We start from the raw sequence: 21,421 nt of genomic DNA on the forward strand, positions 1-21,421 counted from the left end.
GAATATATTTGTGATGGTAACTAATAAAAATTTTAACATGACAGGTGATAGCTAAGAATAAAAGTGAGGATTGGTGAACTGAGTAATGCTTTCTAGTATAATATGTACCTATTTAGAACTAAATAAAACATAATAATTTTATTGAAATTTTATTTTTATTAGGTAAAATACAGGATATACCAAAATCAGTACAAGATATCAAATAGGTACCTATTTAATACATACAAAATAATTAAACTAATAGAGTTGATGGATCCTTATTTGGTATATTTGTCATACTAATTATTAATAGTTGAAATTTTTTGAATAATTATTGGAGATGTTGCGTACATTAAAGGTTGGAATTTTTATGTTAGTTAGTATTAAGTTAGTGTTTAGGAGAATCAATAACTAGTACCATCAATAAGAGTAAGACATCTCAAAAAAGTTAAATTAGCTTCAAGCCTTCTGTCAGCAAACATTAAAGCTACAATGGTACATACCTAGAGAATCATCAGAGGTCATGAGGACATGAGGTCATAATTTTTAATACACACAACACTAAGTTAAGAAACTTTCATTGAACACATTAAATTTATTCATACCGCAAGAAGTATCAGAATCCCACACAACAGCTCCATTGGATCACCTATATATATATTTATATAATTGATTAAAATTAATATGATTAATGAATTTATTAGAACATTGCTAGATAGAATTAATAAAGTTACTTACAACATTTTTAGAGCATTGAATGTTAAGTATTGTTAATAATGTCATCTTCAAGACATGATACATATTATGATAATAGCCAATAGGTATTGTTTTCCTGAAAATAAGCAAAAAATAGTTCTCTTCAATTGTTTCTACATCATGTAAGAATTTAATGGTAAATATAATTTTCTTTAAACGTCATAACTTGTTAATACTTGAAATACCAAACCATAATTTTAATATTTATATTTATATTAAATTATCAATAGGTACTAAAAACGGATCAACTTGGATGGTAACTATAATTAGTATTTGGTACTTATCCAATATTGTACACAATTATGATTTATGAGTAGCTAAATACAAATAGGTAATGTTATTAATTAGTACAATATGCACATTTTAAGTAAGGTACATTGACAGAACTAGGTGTGTATTCTAAACATCTCTTTAGTATAATAATTTGTGTACTTATGTAAAGCTGAGTTCATATAGTTAATTTCAAAATTATAAAAATAAAGATAAAGAAAACATTTTATTTTGAAAGTTAGGTAGGTATTATATTATTATATTATTATAACTTTTATATTATAACTAAAATGGTGTTAAAATATATAAATAACTTTATAGTCACACAACTATTAAAAAAGCAAAAGTAGATACTTACTTAATAGGTACATTTAAAGAAACAATTATATGTAGGCCTAGGATTTAAATGCAATAAAAAATTGTAAAATATGCAATTAATAACATTATAAACGCTAAAATATGAAATATACACTAGATAAAGTAATAACACATTTTAAAATTAATTATTAAAAAAATATATTATTCTTAACTATTAACGATAGGTATTCAAATAATCAAATGTATTATGTGGGGGCTTGAAAGGTGCAGAAAAGAGGACGGAATCAGCAGTGTGGATGCCTTGTGTTGGATCCAGAGTTTGTGTGGAGACACCATATAAAACATTAAACAATTACATGGTGTTTTAAATTTTCAAAGCTGAACGATCTTCTATTAGACTTTAATATGTTCTTATATTTACTTAAGCTCCGTTCGATATCACATGTATAAAAATGTCTAGTAATTAAAATATATACCAAAAAACATGCATTTTTCGCATTTTTATAGTCTAAAATATTCAATGATATTTATTATATTCAAAATAATATGTATTAATATGCATGTTATCCAAAATAAGCAAAAATATGCAAAATAAAAACACCATTATTTACATTATGAAGAGGTGATTTGTGAACATCACTGACAAAAGAAATAATCTGAAGTTGAAAAAAAAAGAAACATACTGTTGCGTTTAAATCCTAGCCCCAACAATTAGTTACTAGGAATTTTCGTAAAATAAGTAGGTACTTGCATTTAATGATATAAAAGATCAAACCATTTTTTAATTTTAAGTAATGGACATTTTTTCAGAAAATCCAATAATTATTTGGTCTCCACTGTATTTATATTTCTTTTCTGTCTTATTGTAACAACCAGCCTGCTAACATAATAATATAATATTATAGTGTACGTGCCGACATTTATGCATCTCCCGCAGGAACGCTATATGTATACGGGAAAAATGTAAGGATTCATTCAAGGTCATGTTTACGCGCTATACCTCTACCCTCGAAACCACTTATTATAACTGACTAACGCTGAAGATTGAATACTCAACAGTCAACATTTAGTTCCACTAGTTCCAGACCTACCTCACCGCCTTTACCTATCCAGTATCCTAGCAGACTTGCATAGGTAATAAACATTTTTTTAAATTATTATTAGGTAGGTACTGAAGATATCCATATCTATGAAATTCTTCGATTACAGACAAGAATAGTAAAATAATCGAACGGTACTCGAAAGATCGTATTGATAATTGTGTCGTATTACAATGGAATTCAACGGCCGCAACGACAAGGTACAGAAGTCCGACCATGACGCGTCACTTACGACAGAAGACCGCATGGAAGTCGATGAGTGAGTTACTTATTGGTTATTATAATAACGTAGTTATTTTTTAAGTAAAATTTTAAGTAATGCAATTTACAAGTATACACTTATTCTTGACTATAAATCAATACTTATATGATTTTGCAGGGTAAAATAATTGATCAATTCGTCGTGATTGATCATGAATCGATGCGATTTTTATAAAAGCTATTTCATTGTTTTTTTCAACCATTACAAAATTTTCCGTTTATTGTCTGGCATCAGTGTACCACCAACTGACAACCCCCTTTTTACTGTTTACAAAAGTTTTTATTGTTGTTGTTTCGTTTTTCGGCGGCCATTATTAAATGAAATAACAATCTAATAATCAGCCTTTTAACTTTTATTCTATTTTCCTATCCTTGGCAACTATGTATAGATACCTACTTCGCGATTTGATATAGCCAAATTTCTATTTTTGTCAGTTTGAAACATTATCACCATGTTTTTTAATTATTTCCACTAGGTTAAAATGTGTAATAAATGGAATTTGTTAAAAACCTTTTTTGTAAATATGACATCAAAAATATTTGTACTCTAATAAATAACATTTTGAAATTTTATAGTTCATCAGTGAATAAACAAAGATTTGGACGGCACGAAGCCCATAAACGTCATGATACTATGGGTGAGGTAAGCTATTCAATAATTTAATAAAAATATTGTATACTTATGTCCGATTCATGAATGCACGAACAATCATTAAACATTTAATAAATAGACTGTGAGTTAATAGGTAATTCCTTAAACATGATACACCAGCCCATAATTATTAGGCCATTAAATATTTAAAAAAAATTTTTGTGCAACTTGGCATTACTTCAGTTAATAATATACCTAGGTACTAAGGTACCTACCACAAATTATTTTTTTTCGAGTACCTGTAGAGATTGTATTTTTGCTGATAATAATAAAAAAATTATTATTTTTTGTAGATAGTCCAAAACGGTACTGATTCTATGACATTTAAGTACAATATTGACAATGATTTGTAAGTACCAATATTTTCAGTTATTAAGATTTGTTTTAATTGCAATTTATTATAACTTATATCTAGTGTTGATTGTCGGTTCAAAGAATTGATCCCTCATCCTGAAGTTGTTGGTGTACCTCAAACTGATAAGTATGGGAATGCTGTGAAGCGGGATCTCAAATTCCATCACAGTACTCTATGGTAATAGATATAGAAATAAGCAACAACCTTTATTTAATAATTTGATTCTCACTTAGATCACATAATATGTTTTAAAAATAATTTAAAAACTCGAGTCTTAAAAATTAATTTTTAGTAGTTAGTTATTTAAGAGAATAATATATTATTATTTGTAATATAACCTAACTAGTATATACTTTCATTACTATAATTGTTATAAATTATAATATGGTAAAGTTGTAGTTCATCGTGTTGAATTTTAAAATTTAATTCAGTTTTATCAAATCTAATTTTATTAAATTATAGATAACTTTTATTTTTATCGGATTTGCACTATTGAAGCAACTAGAATATCAAGAGAAACATTTTCAACACTTAAATTTTAATAGTGAATATAATACTATAATTACACGTTGTAGTATAAGGTTTAATAATTTAAATATTTATATTTTATACTTTTGGTAATTATATTAAACTAATCATATAGATGTTATGTTTGTTTGCATAATTAAACTCTATTCAGTTTATAGATAGTAAAACAAGGTACTATTAAAATAGAATAATTCTGAGCTGTTAGGTATTATTAGACTTGGCTGTTAACATTTTCAGAAGTTCACATTTTTTATTTAAATATTAAGTTATATAGTTATTACTTTATTAGTTAGTAAGTTAGTATATTATAAGTATTCAGTAGTACTTTTTAATTTATTATATACGTAAGATGAGATTTGTAATTTATTGAAGTTGATTGTAATTTGTAAGTATGTATTACCGTTTATCAGTGGCGTATTTATGGTAGAGGGGTGAAATGGGGTTTAGATTCCTTAGATAACCATTAACCCCTTCCTTTTTTTTCTAATCTAAATAAGTATAATAAAATTATCGAAAATACCTACTTCATTATAATACTGAATATCAATTATAATTATAATATTATTTATTAAGCATTATTTAATATTATGCCCGTAGTCCATACACTGATTACTGCTAAATATGATTGAAAACGTTTTGTAAATTCGTAAATTAATGTTGTCAATCGCCATTATTCCCTCTAACTCTTAGCGTTTGATTATTGATTGTTATTTTAAGGCAATTGCTTGTGGTTTCCTAGTAAAAATAAGTATTATACAATATTGCTTTTGAATATTCAGCGACCGTTTAATACCTACTTCGATTTTATTATTCATCAACAATTTAAAACATTACCACAAAATAGATTAAATGATATTACCAGGCAAGGGCATAGGTAGGTGGTACCTATTGTATAAATATACATTTTCGTTATAATTAAAAATTCTAATAATATAACAAAATATAAATAACAACTCTAACTATAATAATAAAATACGAGTTATTTATATCATTTACTAGGTATTGCATTATTTTATTTTTATTCTAGCATAACTATTTTCATTTTTCACCATAATATGAGAATTGAGTAGGTATAGTCGTAAACGTGCACTCAGGTGGTTGTCAACAAATAATTAGTAGGTAATGATTATGTTCAAGACTTTTGAGTAGGTATCTATAAACTTGTTATCTTGTCAATCATGATTTTTGTTTAAATTTAAAAATTAAATTGTTTAGTCGTTTAATTATTGTTAATTTAAGTGCACAGTGTACAGAGTAGATCATATAAATACTTCATACAATAAACGTCCACACATAAGACATTTTGTATTTTTTTAACCTAACTATATAACAATAAATAGAAAGTAAATCTACTTACTACAATCATTGATGCCCTATGAATAATTATGATAGGTACTTTTATATTCTATAATATAATGAATAAATAAGACCACAATGTACCGTACATAAATCATTTTTATGTACATTGTATACGTATAAGAAAATGTTTATCTTAAATAATAAATATACCAGATGGTATTTATATTATGCAATAATTGCAATACTTAAATTGTATAGCAAATGTGTGTTCAAAAGTTCCAATTTTGTTTATTAGGTAATATTAAGCTTTAATTTTAGAGGGAATTTGTGTATTATGAATATTATTTATGTATTTTCGTAATTTTAAAATTTTAGTTTTAAAAATGAAAATATAGAGAAAACAGATAATGTTTTTATTTTTAAGTAAGAATTTCTGGTCCCTGGCACTAGTATCTTTATAGTCGATGTGGTGGATTCTAAGAAATATAATCATTGATTAAGATAGAGACTAGTGGATTTGTGTGATTTCATTTTTTGTAGTAGGTTTTAGGAACATTTTCGATTTTTAAGACTATATATTGTGCAGTAAGCAATTTAAAACGTTCATTTGTGTAAGTAACATTTATTAAAAGGCTCGGATGGTTCATATTTTAAAAGTACATATTTGAATGCCATAGTTAGACCTAAATATTTAATTTGAGTTGGTTGGGATTTGGGCTTATTAAAAATAAACTGTAGATGAGTTACTTTATCTTATAGTGAAAGGGATCTAAAAAGACTTAGCTGCATGTCTGCATTAATTTTAAATCTCCACTTGAAGGACCATTGTGCGATTTTGTTGATATGAATTTGAAGATTTTGAGTGCTATCGTGTTGTCAGAGTATAGAAAAAGAAATGCTGTGTCGTCAGCATAGCCTATGCTGTATAAGTGTTTATTAACATTGTTTTTTGTAGTTGGGAATTCCGGCTAAAATGTCTGGTAATCTTACTAAGGATAGTAGTTTTGCTTTGATTTGAAAGAGAGTTGAGAAAGAATCGCCTTAACGAACAAAGAATGAACGGTTTAAAAAAAATAAAAAATTTAAATTTATTTTTACAAATAAATGTGTCTGAAAATTACCCAACACACATTTCATACTATACACTCCACTTATACACTATATTTATTTATACGATTTTTTTTTATATACCTAACTATATTTGCGACAAACTTATAGAATTGGAACATTTCATGGATTTTGGACGTGTCGACACTGCCAATAAAGAACATACATATCAGTGCATCGCATAGTACAATAGACGGTAAATTTGGTTAATTCAACGATTTAAATCCGAATATGATAAAAAATATAAATCTTTAAGCAGTTGCCTATTATTTATTTATAGATTGTACGAGGTGAAGACGGTCGCTGATCCCGTAAAGTGCAAATGTGCAATTGTATTATAATGAAAACAATGACAGTTTAACAGAGACTTTAACTTGTTAAACTAACAACTAAATTTATAACTTATAAGTTATAAGGTTACCTACTTACATTTTTTTTTAAATGTATTACAATTAAGGTTTTATTCGATTTTTTAGGATCGTTCTCGAAGTGTCAATAGTGTTCAAATCGGAAAAGTTAGGAAACTTCGGGTTGAGACTTGAGAGTCAGTTACGCGGCGTTGAATACTATATTCGAATACGATGATCACTTGGAGAAATCATTGGATCCATCGTCCATATTCCACACGCTAACTCAGCATTACATAATATTATAACACAATGCTAGTTTTAATACGTACATACTGTTGTTCTGTTTAAGTTAATCGTAGCAACGAGTATCTTATCATTCTTGTAATATAGTCTTGTCGATAGGTCGAGAAAACTGTGGTCTTCACTATATAGATACATTTTATAAGTGGTGCATACTCGTTTGCAATTACCTATACTACCACGAGAAATACGACTAATACGGGTAATACGTTCATCGATTTGTCGAATTGTTGAGTGTATTCGAGAATGACTTTACTAACGAATCGTGTAAAATGTGCCTACCTATAGTCGTGAGGAATGCTTCTTTTGCTTGTGTGATACACGATTTGTTTTCATCATTGTAAGTTTACCCGCTCCGTCGACTCAATTTTGAAAGCTTACGTGTGACCCAAAATCTAGCAGCGTATTAACTCTAAAAGAGTTCACGAGTACTGATTAGTATGATTACACAATGCGAAATGCTTCCTCTAAACATCCGAGCCAAACATGGATTACAAATTATAATTTACATTTAATAGGTACTCAATAAGACGGTTGACTGCGTCGACATTCGATTGTTCTGTGATCGCGCATTAGCGCAATAGCGCGTTATGATGCAGACGAAATTTCCGGCGACAAAAGTTGTCTTATCAGTTTAACAACATAATACCTATCACAGAACAATAATATCTTTACGTTCTTTTCCTGCCCCTGCCTTTACACTGGTACCTACCTAAAACTGCATTATGTTGTTCACGGTCGATTTTATTATCAGCCGGTTCAACAGCCTGCCCGACTGCTTGCTACAGCTGTGCAGTATGCAGCTGCTGCTGTACTTCCTTTTTAAGGCTGACGGAGCGCCCTTCTATGTGCATATTATGTCCTAATCCGATTCACGCCTCTGCGACAATTTACATCCATATCATTAGTCATAATACTCCGCGGACTAGTAATTTTTACTAAATTTTTGTATTACTGACAATAATCTGACTACTGATCCGGTATTGTCATCACTTCGCTGTGTACTAAAATAGTAGCAGTTTTACCCGGTACGCGTGTATCATGGAGTTCAATTTTAGTATAAAGGATGTGGCCACCGAAGAGGTGATGAAGATAGACAATACGTTGACGGCAATGGGACACGAGAAAAATGATGAGTAAGTGCCAACATATTATTAATTAAGTATCTATGTTAGCTTATAATATAATAGGTAATAATAGGGGTGTGTAGGCTAGGTAGATGACGGTATATTTGAAATTTAATTTCATAGGTATTAGCTTGGATAAGCGAAGTTAGTGTGTGTGCAAGTTAAGTTTGTGTGGGTGTACTTTAGGTATATTTGTGGTTAGAGGTATAGTGAATAAGAAAATACTTATTTCGAATTTTTAGTGCTTTTTTTTTTTTTTTTATCTAAGGGGGATATTCCATAATAGTTGTTGCTATTGATATTGCTATGTTTTATTAAATACTTATACTTATTGTTGATTATTGTGTATAGCCTAAAAGACAAAATGAAATTGATCATCGATGAGATGGGCAAAGCTTCGGCTGTCGCTCAAGAATTGAAGTTGCCCGTCACCAGCGCCGACAAGCTGGCCAACTCAGATCACATCCTCTACATGATGACTGAACACGATAAACCAGAGTAAGATTTACAGATATTGTATTTATTGATTTAAAATTTTTGATGAAATGGGCTGCATTAATCTGTCTTGAAAAATACCAGTTCAATATTAACTAATATTAACTATATTTTTTCTAGTTTTGTTCATTGTTTGTATTTTTTGCATTTATAGACATTTCAGTGTTGTTGGGATTTTGAAGATGGGATGGAAAAAATTATACCTCTATAACAAAGAAGGCTCGCGGTCAGAAGCAATGGTTTACTGTTTGTTAGATTTCTATATACACGAGTCAAAACAGCGTAAAGGTTATGGAAAACGTTTGATCGAATGCATGTTACAGGTAATAAACTTTTAACTATACTTTCTAAATAATTTTGAATAGTTCAAACTTAAAATAACATAATTTTGACAATATCAAATAATTATCTGAACTCAAATTGATATCAAATTTTAGGATATAAATTTAGAAGCCAAACATTTAGCTATTGACAAGCCAACAAAAAAATTATTGCAGTTTATGTGGAAGCATTATCAATTATCTAAATTGGTAAACCAAGGAAATAATTTTGTAATATTTGAGGAATTTTTTGATGACGCTTGTAAGTGTTTTATAATACTCTTATGTATTCTGGACTTTAATATTTTTAAGCTTTTAAGTTGATACAATCACTCACTAAAATACTAAATTGTATATCAAAATATAACTTTTTCAGGTATATTTTAAGTTAAATTACTGATTTTCATTAGGCTGTGGCATATTTTCAGTGGACACAGTATACATATTTTCCTAACCTTATCAAGATGTATCTACTCTAAAACACAATATGTGCATAAATATTAAAATCCAAAATATACTTTTACTTAACTTTTGCTTTACTATGTTATTAATGAGTTGTGTTAATTTGTAGTTGATGAAAAGAATCATGACAATAGTGGACATAGGTAATTTTTTATTCTATTAATACATTTTGAAATAATCTGATTATTATTTTATTATTTTTAGAGCTGTAGCATATAAGCGACAACCAATGTTTGGACGGCATGGTGCTCATAAACATCACGATACAATGGGCGAGGTTAGTGTTGAATCATAAACTCTTATATTATACTAAATAGTACAATTATGAAAGTTATAAATTATTGTTATTATTTTTAGATAATACAGGGTGAAGGGGATGCAGCGTTTGTGAAGTTCAAGTATAACCAAGACACTGATTTGTTAGTATTTAAATTGTTAAAAATCCAGATTTCAATGATTTTTAGTTTTAAATGTTTTAAATTTATTTAGTGTTGATAATCAGTTCAAGGAAGTTAATCCACATCCTGAAAGTGAAGGTGCATTTAAAACTGACCAAGATGGAAATTCTGTGAAACGTGATCTTAAATTTCACCACAACTCTCTGTGGTAATCAAAACTAACAACGTATTCAAACAATTGTACTGTATTCCAGTCCACGTGCACACGCAGAAGTATAATTGTATAGATATTTTTGTTTAACAGCTTAACCCAAATGCAATTTTCAAATATTATATGCTGTACTTAAATAATAATCACTAGTGTTTTTTGTGAGCAATTATTTTTTTTAATGTAATAGTCTATTCACTGCTAACTACAATGCTACTAACTGTTTTGAGTTCTATATTTTAACAAGGCTGATATTTAATTTTCTTTTTTTTGTATTGAGCTGTTGTATGCGTTTATAAACAATAGCTCCAAATACCATTCTAAGTTAATATATTTTTATTTTTTGGTAATTACATTTGTCATAATTTATTTTGTTTTTAATTGACATTATCTATGTATTAGATTAATGTTGCACTCATCTTGTGTCAATACTGTAAAAAATGTGTTATGGAATCTGTGAAGATCTTGTATGAAAAGTGAATTTTTCTGTGGTATAAATCGACAGACAGTGTTGATATCAGTTATTTGATACTTCCTTAAGTTGGAGGACGAGATCATCAGACGAAGGGTACTAATTCCACCTTATAAACGTTTTGAGAGTTTATGTGATATTGTAATAATTTAAATACAGTCTGGCCACCAGAGAAGACTATGGAATAGTGATAATAAATTAAATAATGAACGATATTATCATAATATTATGACTATTACATTATGAAGTATTTGTAAGTGAATTGAAAACTTTTGTTAGAGTAAAACCTAATGCAACCAGAGGTAGTATAAGATCTGGTTAATCGCTATTGGCTGTAGCAGAGAACCAGCTCAGGCTAAGATTAGTTAAATTTGACGGATTACCAAAGATAGTCAACACAATGTTCTGAAAAATGTTAGTGAGTAGAGTTTAAGACTATCACATTAGTAAATTTTGGAAAAAACAGATTTTAAGCACTGCCCTTTTAATGTATTTCTATATTTCAATGTGATACTTTTACATTATTATGTAATTACAATATACGTAATAATTTATTGATATAAAAACCTTAAATTTTGTTTCACAGTAAGTTGGCCATAATAATAAAAAATTGGATTTTATGTTTTCTTTTTTATTACAAAGTTTTTATTAAGGCACACATAAAAATAGGCTGTAACGATTATTAGTTTTTAGTGTTTTTACACATGAAAATAATAATTAGTTCTATAATGCAATTGCATAATAGTATTTACATTTATTTGTTATAACAATAATAAGAAGAGTAATAATGATTAGAAGTTAGACAAATAAAATAATTGTTAAATAACTTTGACATAAAATAAATTATAAACAAGTAACAACAATATTTAATATTATTATACATAAATACTAGTATTATTATTGTTAATTTTTTTTTTATGTTATAAGCATAAACTTCAAATCAACTCCTATAAGCTTAAATAATATTACTATTTCTTATATCTACTTTACTACATTTTGTAATTTTTTTTTTATTATAATGGTTGTTATTAGTAAATAAATTAGTTTATCTGAAATAGTACTTTTTTTTTCAAATTAAAAGTAAGTACTTATATTTACACGGCTAAAGTTACAAGGTATTTGCTTAGAAAGTAAATATGCAAAGCCGCATTTATGATCAAAAATGCAATTGTTATAACTATGACATAGTGTTGATCACAGAATCAATATTTAAAAAACTAAAAAAAGCTCTAACTTTTAAGTATCTATTAAAATATTAAAAATTCATGATATTTCATAACAAATTATAAAAGTATTAATTTATTAATGCAATTTTAAAAGATTTACACAATTTATATTTTTAGATGTTATGAAATTAGAATGTTCACATTATATAACGCATAGGTAACTTAAGTCTAGAAAACTTGTTAAGCATAAGAAAAGTACAATTAAAAACAAAATTAGGTATTATAAAACATATTGTAACCTTTCATATTAATTAAAAGGGTAGCACTTTGATTACACAAATCACAAAAATCTGTCAAAACTTGTTTGTATATATTTTTAGTCAGGTTGAATGACAGTTCAAATGGATCTTGTAGAACAAGGCCGTAACATTTCTCGAAACTCGAATCAACTTTGGACTGAAAGGTTTTAAACTGGGTTCTCTGTATTTTACTTAATCCTGACAATTGGCTAAAATTGTTATAAAATTTATGCTTCTTTATGTGCTGACCAGTGCAAGTAGACAGTACATACTCCTTTAGTTTTTTCTTATTGGCATAGAATTGATAAAAACCCAATAACAGTTTAGGACGTTTATCGTCGCTGATATTGCACGACCATTCTCCAAACGTACAGTCCCATCCTGATTAAAAAAATAAATAATTAAATAAATAAATAAAATGTTTGGGTGTGATTTTAATAGAAAAGGATATAAAACTATGAAGGTACCTTCAATAATCTTATGATCATCTTTAGAAGCTTTTTGCCTGAGTTCCATCACTGATGGAACAACTTTTTCGGTCATCAAGTAAAATAACACCAGCCATATCAAGGCATAGCTGGTGAACAAATGTCTGTCTTTTAAACCGTTTTGGAGAGCCCAATGCTTCACAATGACGCAGACCAGCCACTTTACAGTAGTGCTCATTGACAAATACAATCTGTGAGAAAAGTTGAATAAAAAATGTGTAATCATTTGACAATTTTGGAAACTTCTTGCCAGACATGTAACTGTGGTGTCACATACTTGATTAGTTTTGTGTTGTACACACTCAAACCACTTTTAAAGGATACATCACAGATGAGTTTTGATGGTATGTGATAAAATTTAACAATAGGTACACGAGCATTGCAGATTTCTTCAACATTTTTAAAGACTTTTGGTTTTAACAAACAACGTTTAGTAAACGTTTTAACCAATTCCACTTGAATGTCATTATCATTTGATATTTCTCCGTCAAACGTGTCATCTATAAATCAAGATCACTGTTATTATCAATATTTCTCAACAACTCTTACCATAAAAGTTCACAGATTTTTAAAAATAAAACATGCAATGTTCAACAGAAGATTAAAATATCAATAATTCTAGCTTTGAAATTCTCAACAATATTTATAATAGTGTTTTCTAGGTACGATAAAATTTAAAAAATATTTTTGGCTATTTTTGTTCCATTTAAAGATATTTTTGATTTTGAATTAAAAATTTATAAATGTATTAAAATTTTCTTCAAAAGTTGATATTAAAGAAATTTAAAATTACTAAAAACACATGTTCATAATTTTGTTTTATATGTTTTCTGTTCAATATTTATAAAAATTTTCAATTTTTTTCCGGTTAAAAATATTTGCTATAGAGAATTTGAAACTTTTTGCCACTACATACATTATTATTTTTTATAGACAATGAAATTTCCTAAATAATTAGCACAATGCTGGGCAATACTAATAGATAATGGAGTATCTACGGATTTAAAATATGAAAATTATAAAATATCAAAACTAATTTTTATATATTTTTACGTCTTCACATCATTTTAAAGTATTTCAAAGTAAGTAAAATTATGTATTGATCTTACCTAATAACTTACTAACTAAAAATTACAAGTTTATAAAGTAGAACGACTTCCCCAGTTCTTTTTTTTATGTCTTAATATTAATTTTAAAATGTTGCTCCTATCTAATATAAACACATGTTTATGTAATATAATATTATGTTAAGTAAACTCTAGATTATTTTTAACTAATAAAAATTAGCAATCTAATATTTATAGTATATTTTTAGTCTAATAATAATTAAAAATTAAAACACCTGTCTCCAAATATATATCTATATCAGTTGTATCTGTAGCTAGTCCATACACTCTAGAACCAAAAATGTGAACTTTATTTGAATTTGTTCCAATATCAAGGCTATATATTGAGTCACATAATTGTTGAACAGAGGATTGTATTTTTGAACTGGTTAATGTTCTATTCATGATCTTTAAATCTTTTAAAATTGTATCACACAACAAGCCCCAATCTTCAAAGAAATCTATTGTCTTCAATGATAATACTTTTTCTACAAAGATAAACATTAAGTATTAATATTTTTATTTTTAATTTATTTTAAAATTATACCTTTATGTTCTCCTATTGTTTGTATTGTAAAGCCATACTGTTCTTCCAATTTTTTTTTATCCTCAACGAAAAATTTAACCTGATCCCTAAATGATAATTATAATTAAAAAAAAAAAACAAACAACAATTATTCTTATAATAAAAAAATTAGATAGTAAACCTACATATTTTTGAAAAGAATTATGAATGAATTGTCTACATTTGTGATCTGTTTGAATTCACCATATTTTTCTTCAATTATTTTGCTTAGTAAACAATAATTATTTCTTTTTAAATTAGTATTGACATCTAGAAATAAAAAATATTAAAATTGTTTAATTTGAATGTTGTAAGTTTAATAATATAATTGTAGAGTATAAAATACTATTCACCCTTAATTTCTATATGAATAATTTTATTCTTTTTAAATACTTTTGAATTTTGGATTTTTTTAATTTTTACTTCGGAACCTTTGTCATTATCGATGGAATTTGGGTTATTATTACAATTATTAATATTATTTATTGAAAGTTTGACCAAAGTTTTTTTCAGGTACTCTTGAAATTCTTTCATTATTAAATGTTCATTAGTCGTTAAATGATAATCAATATTAAAAGAAGAAGTATTCACATGATAAACACGACAAATATCACAGTATAAAATTGAAAGATCATTATCTTTCTTATGAAATAGTTCGTCGTGTTTAATCCAATCATCACGATTACCAACGACCAAATCACAAATATCACAGATGTATGATAAAGATTCAACAAAAACATTACTTGCTTGAGGCATTTGGTTTATTAGTTCAAAATTCATTCTCAAGTAATTGTTAAAAGCAGATTTTTTTTGTTGTGCAGATAATTTTTCTATTAAATTTGAAATAACATTTTCTTCTGGATCATGGGTTTTTATGTTTTGCATAGAATTAACCACTTCATTATTATCCTCATATTTAGTCTCATGAAACGTTTCATTATCAGAGTCATCATTAAAGGTGTCATCGTTATCATTATCTCCATCATCATTGTCGTCACTTTCTGTTAAATTAGTTAAATAAATCTTCATTGTTTCCATGGAACGATCAAGAATCATAAGTTCACCTATTTGATTAGATTTAAAATATTTCAAAATAATATGCTCACTACTTACAAGATGTTCATTGAAGTCAGAATCGACATTGAACTTAACTAAACAAGTGGAACAATAAAGTAATTTTGATTCATCATTTTTATGAACACAATCAAATAAATGTTTGTCTGTATAATTTTGACAAATTCCGCAGCAAAATAAAATATTGCAGCTGAAATGTGCATTAGTGACACGTTTGTACACTTTAGCCATTAAATCAGATATAAACAACAGACGTCCAATATCATTATTTGTTTTCAATATTAACTTCATAATGAAAGAATAAGTTCCATAATACACAGTTTCACTTACATAACAGTAATATGAAATTAATTTTTGTTTGTTCTTTTTTTCAACCACTGTTTTACTCAAATGATTAAAACTTATTACATGGTCCACCCAACATTTGTAAAAATTTTCATATATGGTGGAACATGAATAATTACATACATTACAATTTACTGATAGCAATGAAATGCAGTTTTCGGCACAAGATATTTCTTTGGATGAAATACATTTATGAAAATGATCATAAATATATTCACATGTCAATATGTTTATTGTATTGCAGACAATGCAACAAAATTTTTCTAACAATGTACTAATTACAAAATATTTTGTTATGTAATAAGGCAATTTCTTAATCACAGTAGTAGACAGTTTTGGTACACTTCGAGCTCCATTTAAACACCACAGAATTATATGTTCAAATGAATGTTTGTGGTTTAAAAATTCTTCTTTATTAGAGCCATAAAATGTTATCTGACATGAATTGCATACAGAATTATTGCTAGCTTCACTATGTTTCTTAATGTGAAAATCAGTTATTATTAAATCATAAGTGTAATAAAAGCAATCTGTACAATAATGAAGCATAGTCTGTTTATCCTTAACGTTATAATTGGTATACACATAGGCCATCACTTCTGATAATAATGAAATAAATTTAGGTCTACATTGATGTTGAAGTATGCTAGATTTAGATCCATAAAAATGAGTTTTACACAAATTGCAATCGTGTGAATAGTTTTTTATACCTGAATCAAAATTAATGGAAATATGATTGAGTTTGAATAAATGACACTTCCATTGATCAATACTATCAGTCGTAAAATAACACTTCAAACAATTGAATTTAAATTTTGGTTGAATATTGTCGTCAATAAGGTTTCCATTACATACTGACAGATGGAAAAGAATATCATCTTCTACAGGTGCACATGAAAGATTACATTTAATACATTTGGCTTTGTTAATATTGATGGAAAATGTTTTTAGCAATAATGGAGGCAATTTAATCGATACTTCAAGATCATTCATTGTTTTTTCCATTGTAAATTATTATAATATTATCTGGAATAAAGAAATCCACAAATTAATAACATGTTTAATTAATCTAAAGAAATTGAATTTTGCATTTTAACCTTTATTGAACCATCATAATATTAAGTTATCAGATTATTGTCTGTAATATAATATACATTTAATATAGTAGACAATAAAAATAAATTATTATAAAAATTTAACTAAATTTTATAAAAATAAAAAATATGCCCAAACGTGGATTGGGCTGTTAAGATGTTTGGTATTATAGGTACATTAAAAAAATATTTTGTTTGATTAAAGTATGATTTAAACATAGATTGAAACATAATAGAATTTAAACATGAATTGTATTGATATTTATTATTAATATTATTATTTTGTAAATCTGATTATTCTTTATTTTTATAATGACGTAAGTATATTTTTGATGAAATAATTATAATGAAAAATTATTTAAATAAAATATTAGGTATTCTTATATTTTTTTTATTTCTAATAGCATTTATTAAATAATGGTATTTTTTGTATGGTAATACATGTCAATAATAATAATAAAAACAATTTAACTGGAATTAATTTGAATAATACATATTTAAAATTAAATCCATTCTAAGAATGTAGCATTGAAAATACTTAATTATAATTTATAAGCATTATAATGTACATTGTATCTTGCACAAACAAAATTGTAATTGTTTCACCTATGCTAATTTAGCCTTTAGTAATCCATAGCCAGAGAAGGCTTGGGATAAAATTTCAGACTGGGAAAATGTATAAGACACATTAATATATTATTTTTAGTTAAAAAAAATTAAAAACTACCTAATTGTTTTAAAAAATAATGTAATACAGACATCAGGCCTCAATGACAGACTCCAATATGACAGGCCAACAGAAACCTCCTAGTATTCCGGAGGGCCAGGCCGCCTCTGTCCAATAACTCTCTAAAAAAATGTTGATGCCTATTAACTTAACCTCAAAACTAGTTAGTTACTAAAAATAATTTAAGTAATGTATTACCATATTTTAAAGAACTAAATACAAAATTAAGAAGTTTGAATATTGATTATAGTTGTTTTTGAAAACAAATTTAAACTGTATTTTAATACAAAATAGGTATTATAAACAAAATAACTGAACTAGATCAATTCATTTAACTTATTATAATTTATTTAAGTAAAAAAGATAAATGTATTAATTATTAAATTAAAATGATTTTCTTTATAAGTCAATCAATGATCTATTACAATTTTTGAATTGATTAGTGATCATCACAAAATTATATTAATTATAACTAACTGATATCACTTATCGGCATAACATTGATAAGCTTATGACAATTAGAAACATTAATGTCATAAACATTACTTGTTAAGTTCTATGATTAACTACAAAAAGCATTTGTCTAGACTATTGAGTAAAAAAACATATTGGGATGTTCGCCTCTTTTCATTTATATGGTTTATTATCCTGGATCAGGATAATTTTACACATATTTAGACCAAAAAATATAATTTGAAATAATTTGTTAGGTACCTACCTACCTAAATACCTAATATACAATAGTCAAGTAAAACCATGAAAATTAATCAAAGGAAATATTAAAATAATAATTAAATGATTTAGGTATAAACAATTCCGTATTAATATTATAATATTATTTAGATAAGTAATGATAAAAATAAATTAATAATTAAAAACAAATGACTATTCATTATTGCATAAACTTTATATTATTAAGTAGTCAGTTTCAACTGAACTCTAATTAATAATTAATATTTATGGTATAAATAGACAAATAGTATAATTATCTAGCTGCACAATAAATTAAAATATAATGACATCTTTTATACAAGATTTAAAAATATAATTATACTTAATAGTTTAATAGTTCAAGTTAATGTCATACTCAACATTTAATCATGGGAAAAGATCACTGTGGTAGAATATTGTAAACAAAAATTAAGTAGGCACTTTAATACATTTTTGTTGAAAGATGCTTATTATTATATGTTATGTTTTTTTAAATTTTCAATGCAGAATAGGTTTTGTATAAACTATATTTTTACTTTTTAATACAGACAATGCCAAGGCCCAGAGGGAAGGGGCCTCTAATCTAGGTATAAACATTGTCTGTAAAATGTCTAACAAAAACATTTATGCTTTAGTTAATTTTAATATCCACTATTAATTTTATCTAAATTAAATGTTCCAATTTTGACAATGTCTACAGTTTTATATAGTATAACATATCAATTAATAAAAATATTTAAAATAGGTATACCTACTTTAAGGGATAACAGTTCTTCTGTATGAGTGCAGATGTAATAATATAAGTACTTACCAGTAAGGTAGAAGGAACCATCAGTGTTCCAAGGTACAATTCGCCGAGTCAGTTTTACAGGTCTTCATGAATCACAGTAAAAATCAACAGTCCGGTAAAATTGTTTATTTAATTCATATGATAAGTTATAATTTAAATTGGATTTACTGCGCCACACTTCCAGTCGTTAGAGTAGACGAGTACTGCACCACAGGCTACAGCACAACAGCCACTCAGCCACAAAACAAAGATGTCTAGCAATTAACGTGCGTCGAAAACACTCAAGTTATTATTATTGTCTTATCACTGCTCGTCACGGCTTAAAAATTCGATAGAAAGACAATGATTCAAAGTCGTTAATGTTCTCTTTGCTGATCCCGTAACGTAATCGTTTAAAAACAATTTCAATAATACAATACATTTCACCACACAATTAGGAACAATAATAATATTATAATAACCATATAGAATAGGTAATGCACTACTGAATAGACGGAATATTAAAAATACAGAGTACGAAAATGTCGAAAATGGTCTTTAATCTAAGACCCTGGTCTTGTCACGGCTAGAGTGGTTGAAATCCGTGATAACATCATGATTTATGAAGTGTTCTTATTTCGATAAATATAAAAAGTCTATTTATAATATACTATCATATCATAGAATAGAATGTTGCGCCAGAATTTCGCTAATCACTTATCGTAAGCTTGATAATAATTATGCGATGTGACTATAGAACGGCCTTAGATCCTCGGAGGCCGTAAATGAATGAATGACGAATGTGAAGGTATAATGGCACTATTTTAATAGCGGAATTCGAATCGATCTATCGTGAGCAGTATTGCCACTGTGATACAAGTCGAAATAGAATCTAATCCGTTTCGCGACTGTCGTCAGGCGATTGCTGGTCTATCGTCTATGTCTTTCTGGCTTAAGCGGCTTGAGTGGACTGAGTGGAGGACTCGGCAGGACGGCCTGAACGGCTGAACGTCCGACGTACAGAAACAGCTACACCGACACACCGTCACCGTTACGACGCCAGTACATCATTATCCATTTGTATTAACCATAGATAAAGAACACACGAATTTGGATTCTGTGCCGGTAAGACGTGGTAAGCTGGTTATAATAAAAAATATATTGTAAACACCTAATATAAATATGATAAAAAATATTTGTCATGACTTGAATGCTCGTTTAGCTGCAGCCGGACCGCGATTTAAGATTTATTTATTTAAGATTTAAATCGTGGGCCGGATCGCTCGCCACTGCAGTGTTCCCAGAAGTGTGTCGGGAAGATACAGAATGATAGGTAGATTTCTAAACAATTTTCCAAAGTTATGTTTTTTAATGAAAGGCTAAACGTACAATATTCAACGAACTGTCTGATTTAGCAATCTACGATTTTGTATATATTTTATTCGCAGTCAGTATTCAGCAGCACGACGCGACAGGTGTCCCGACTACCGGGTTGTTGCACCTGTTGAGGTTCTAACGCGTGGCGCTACGACCGTTTTCGAATATTTTCGGCGCACCTAGCTGCAGCTTGCTAGTTTTAAGGTATTAGAAATTAAGAATTTTTTTTTTTTTTACCTTAAGCTACCAACTTTATTCAAAATAATTTAGTTCTATGAATACACTGAAAAGAATTACATAAAATATATACATAATACCTATATATAAAAAAAAAAAATGTTGAAATTGTATCTAATGATAAATGTCTTCATATTCTATACAGTTAGATTCAACTATTTCATTTAACGGTCTTGTAGTGAATATTGACATCCAATGTCTTCCATCGTTTGGTTTTGGCCTCTTGAGGTTCTAAAGAGGTAGATAGTTATTTTACATTTGACGCCTTTAATACTAGAGACTACAGTTTATACAACATTGTTACCTAGTACCTACACATTGCAATGAATGTAATTGTTGTTTAGTGCAAAAATAAATAATTTTCGTAAAGGTATGTAAAAATATATGATGTTTAATTAGCATGTGTTTGAATAATCAAACACCTATATAAAAAATGTTTTCATTTTATTTTGGTTTAAATTGTTTAAATTTTAAATATTAAGCGATTATTTTTAGGGCATGAGATGACATATTTTATATGAGGATTAGTGTGGAAGTCAAATTTGAAAAATTCATTAATAACTACCTACTTATTACTTTCTGTCAACAAATTTATAAATTACTGAGTTGCATGAAAATCAACCTTATAGTATAAAGTATTGCAGAAAGTTGTATGCTTGTGTACTGTGTGTTGTGTATGGATATAACACAAATATACTTTAGACAT

The 21,421-nt window shown here is 27.5% G+C and overlaps 3 protein-coding genes across 7 annotated transcripts; 2 read left to right on the forward strand and 1 right to left on the reverse strand.

Annotated features, from left to right (window-relative positions):
* Positions 1-1,786: 1,786 nt before the first annotated feature.
* On the forward strand, positions 1,787-3,957 carry LOC126551308 (uncharacterized). The gene is made up of 5 exons (XM_050204325.1): positions 1,787-2,457; positions 2,533-2,682; positions 3,261-3,327; positions 3,630-3,685; positions 3,752-3,957. The coding sequence occupies exons 2-5, from the start codon at positions 2,597-2,599 to the stop codon at positions 3,870-3,872; spliced, it is 330 nt and encodes a 109-aa protein (XP_050060282.1). The 5' UTR covers positions 1,787-2,457; positions 2,533-2,596; the 3' UTR covers positions 3,873-3,957.
* A 4,087-nt stretch (positions 3,958-8,044) lies between these two features.
* On the forward strand, positions 8,045-10,638 carry LOC114123315 (alpha-tubulin N-acetyltransferase 1-like). Its single transcript, XM_027986248.2, has 8 exons — positions 8,045-8,411; positions 8,754-8,900; positions 9,052-9,220; positions 9,335-9,479; positions 9,789-9,822; positions 9,884-9,956; positions 10,037-10,098; positions 10,169-10,638. The coding sequence occupies exons 1-8, from the start codon at positions 8,317-8,319 to the stop codon at positions 10,287-10,289; spliced, it is 846 nt and encodes a 281-aa protein (XP_027842049.2). The 5' UTR covers positions 8,045-8,316; the 3' UTR covers positions 10,290-10,638.
* A 1,390-nt stretch (positions 10,639-12,028) lies between these two features.
* On the reverse strand, positions 12,029-19,614 carry LOC114123320 (uncharacterized). 5 transcript variants are annotated; one of them, XM_050204287.1, is made up of 9 exons: positions 17,820-17,972; positions 17,622-17,743; positions 14,735-16,826; positions 14,528-14,651; positions 14,364-14,449; positions 14,053-14,304; positions 12,988-13,210; positions 12,690-12,901; positions 12,029-12,603 (listed from the first exon to the last, which is right to left on the reverse strand). In XM_050204287.1, the coding sequence occupies exons 3-9, from the start codon at positions 16,803-16,805 to the stop codon at positions 12,197-12,199; spliced, it is 3,375 nt and encodes a 1,124-aa protein (XP_050060244.1). In that variant the 5' UTR covers positions 16,806-16,826; positions 17,622-17,743; positions 17,820-17,972; the 3' UTR covers positions 12,029-12,196. The 5 variants fall into 5 exon arrangements, with proteins under 5 accessions (XP_050060244.1, XP_027842056.2, XP_050060243.1 ...); XM_027986255.2 differs by lacking the exons at positions 17,622-17,743; positions 17,820-17,972 and adding an exon at positions 19,144-19,614; XM_050204286.1 differs by lacking the exons at positions 17,622-17,743; positions 17,820-17,972 and adding an exon at positions 19,088-19,614.
* Between the last annotated feature and the right edge of the window lie 1,807 nt (positions 19,615-21,421).

Source organism: Aphis gossypii, chromosome 3 (assembly GCF_020184175.1).
Source record: "Aphis gossypii isolate Hap1 chromosome 3, ASM2018417v2, whole genome shotgun sequence".
Classification (NCBI taxonomy): Eukaryota; Metazoa; Arthropoda; class Insecta; order Hemiptera; family Aphididae; genus Aphis; species Aphis gossypii.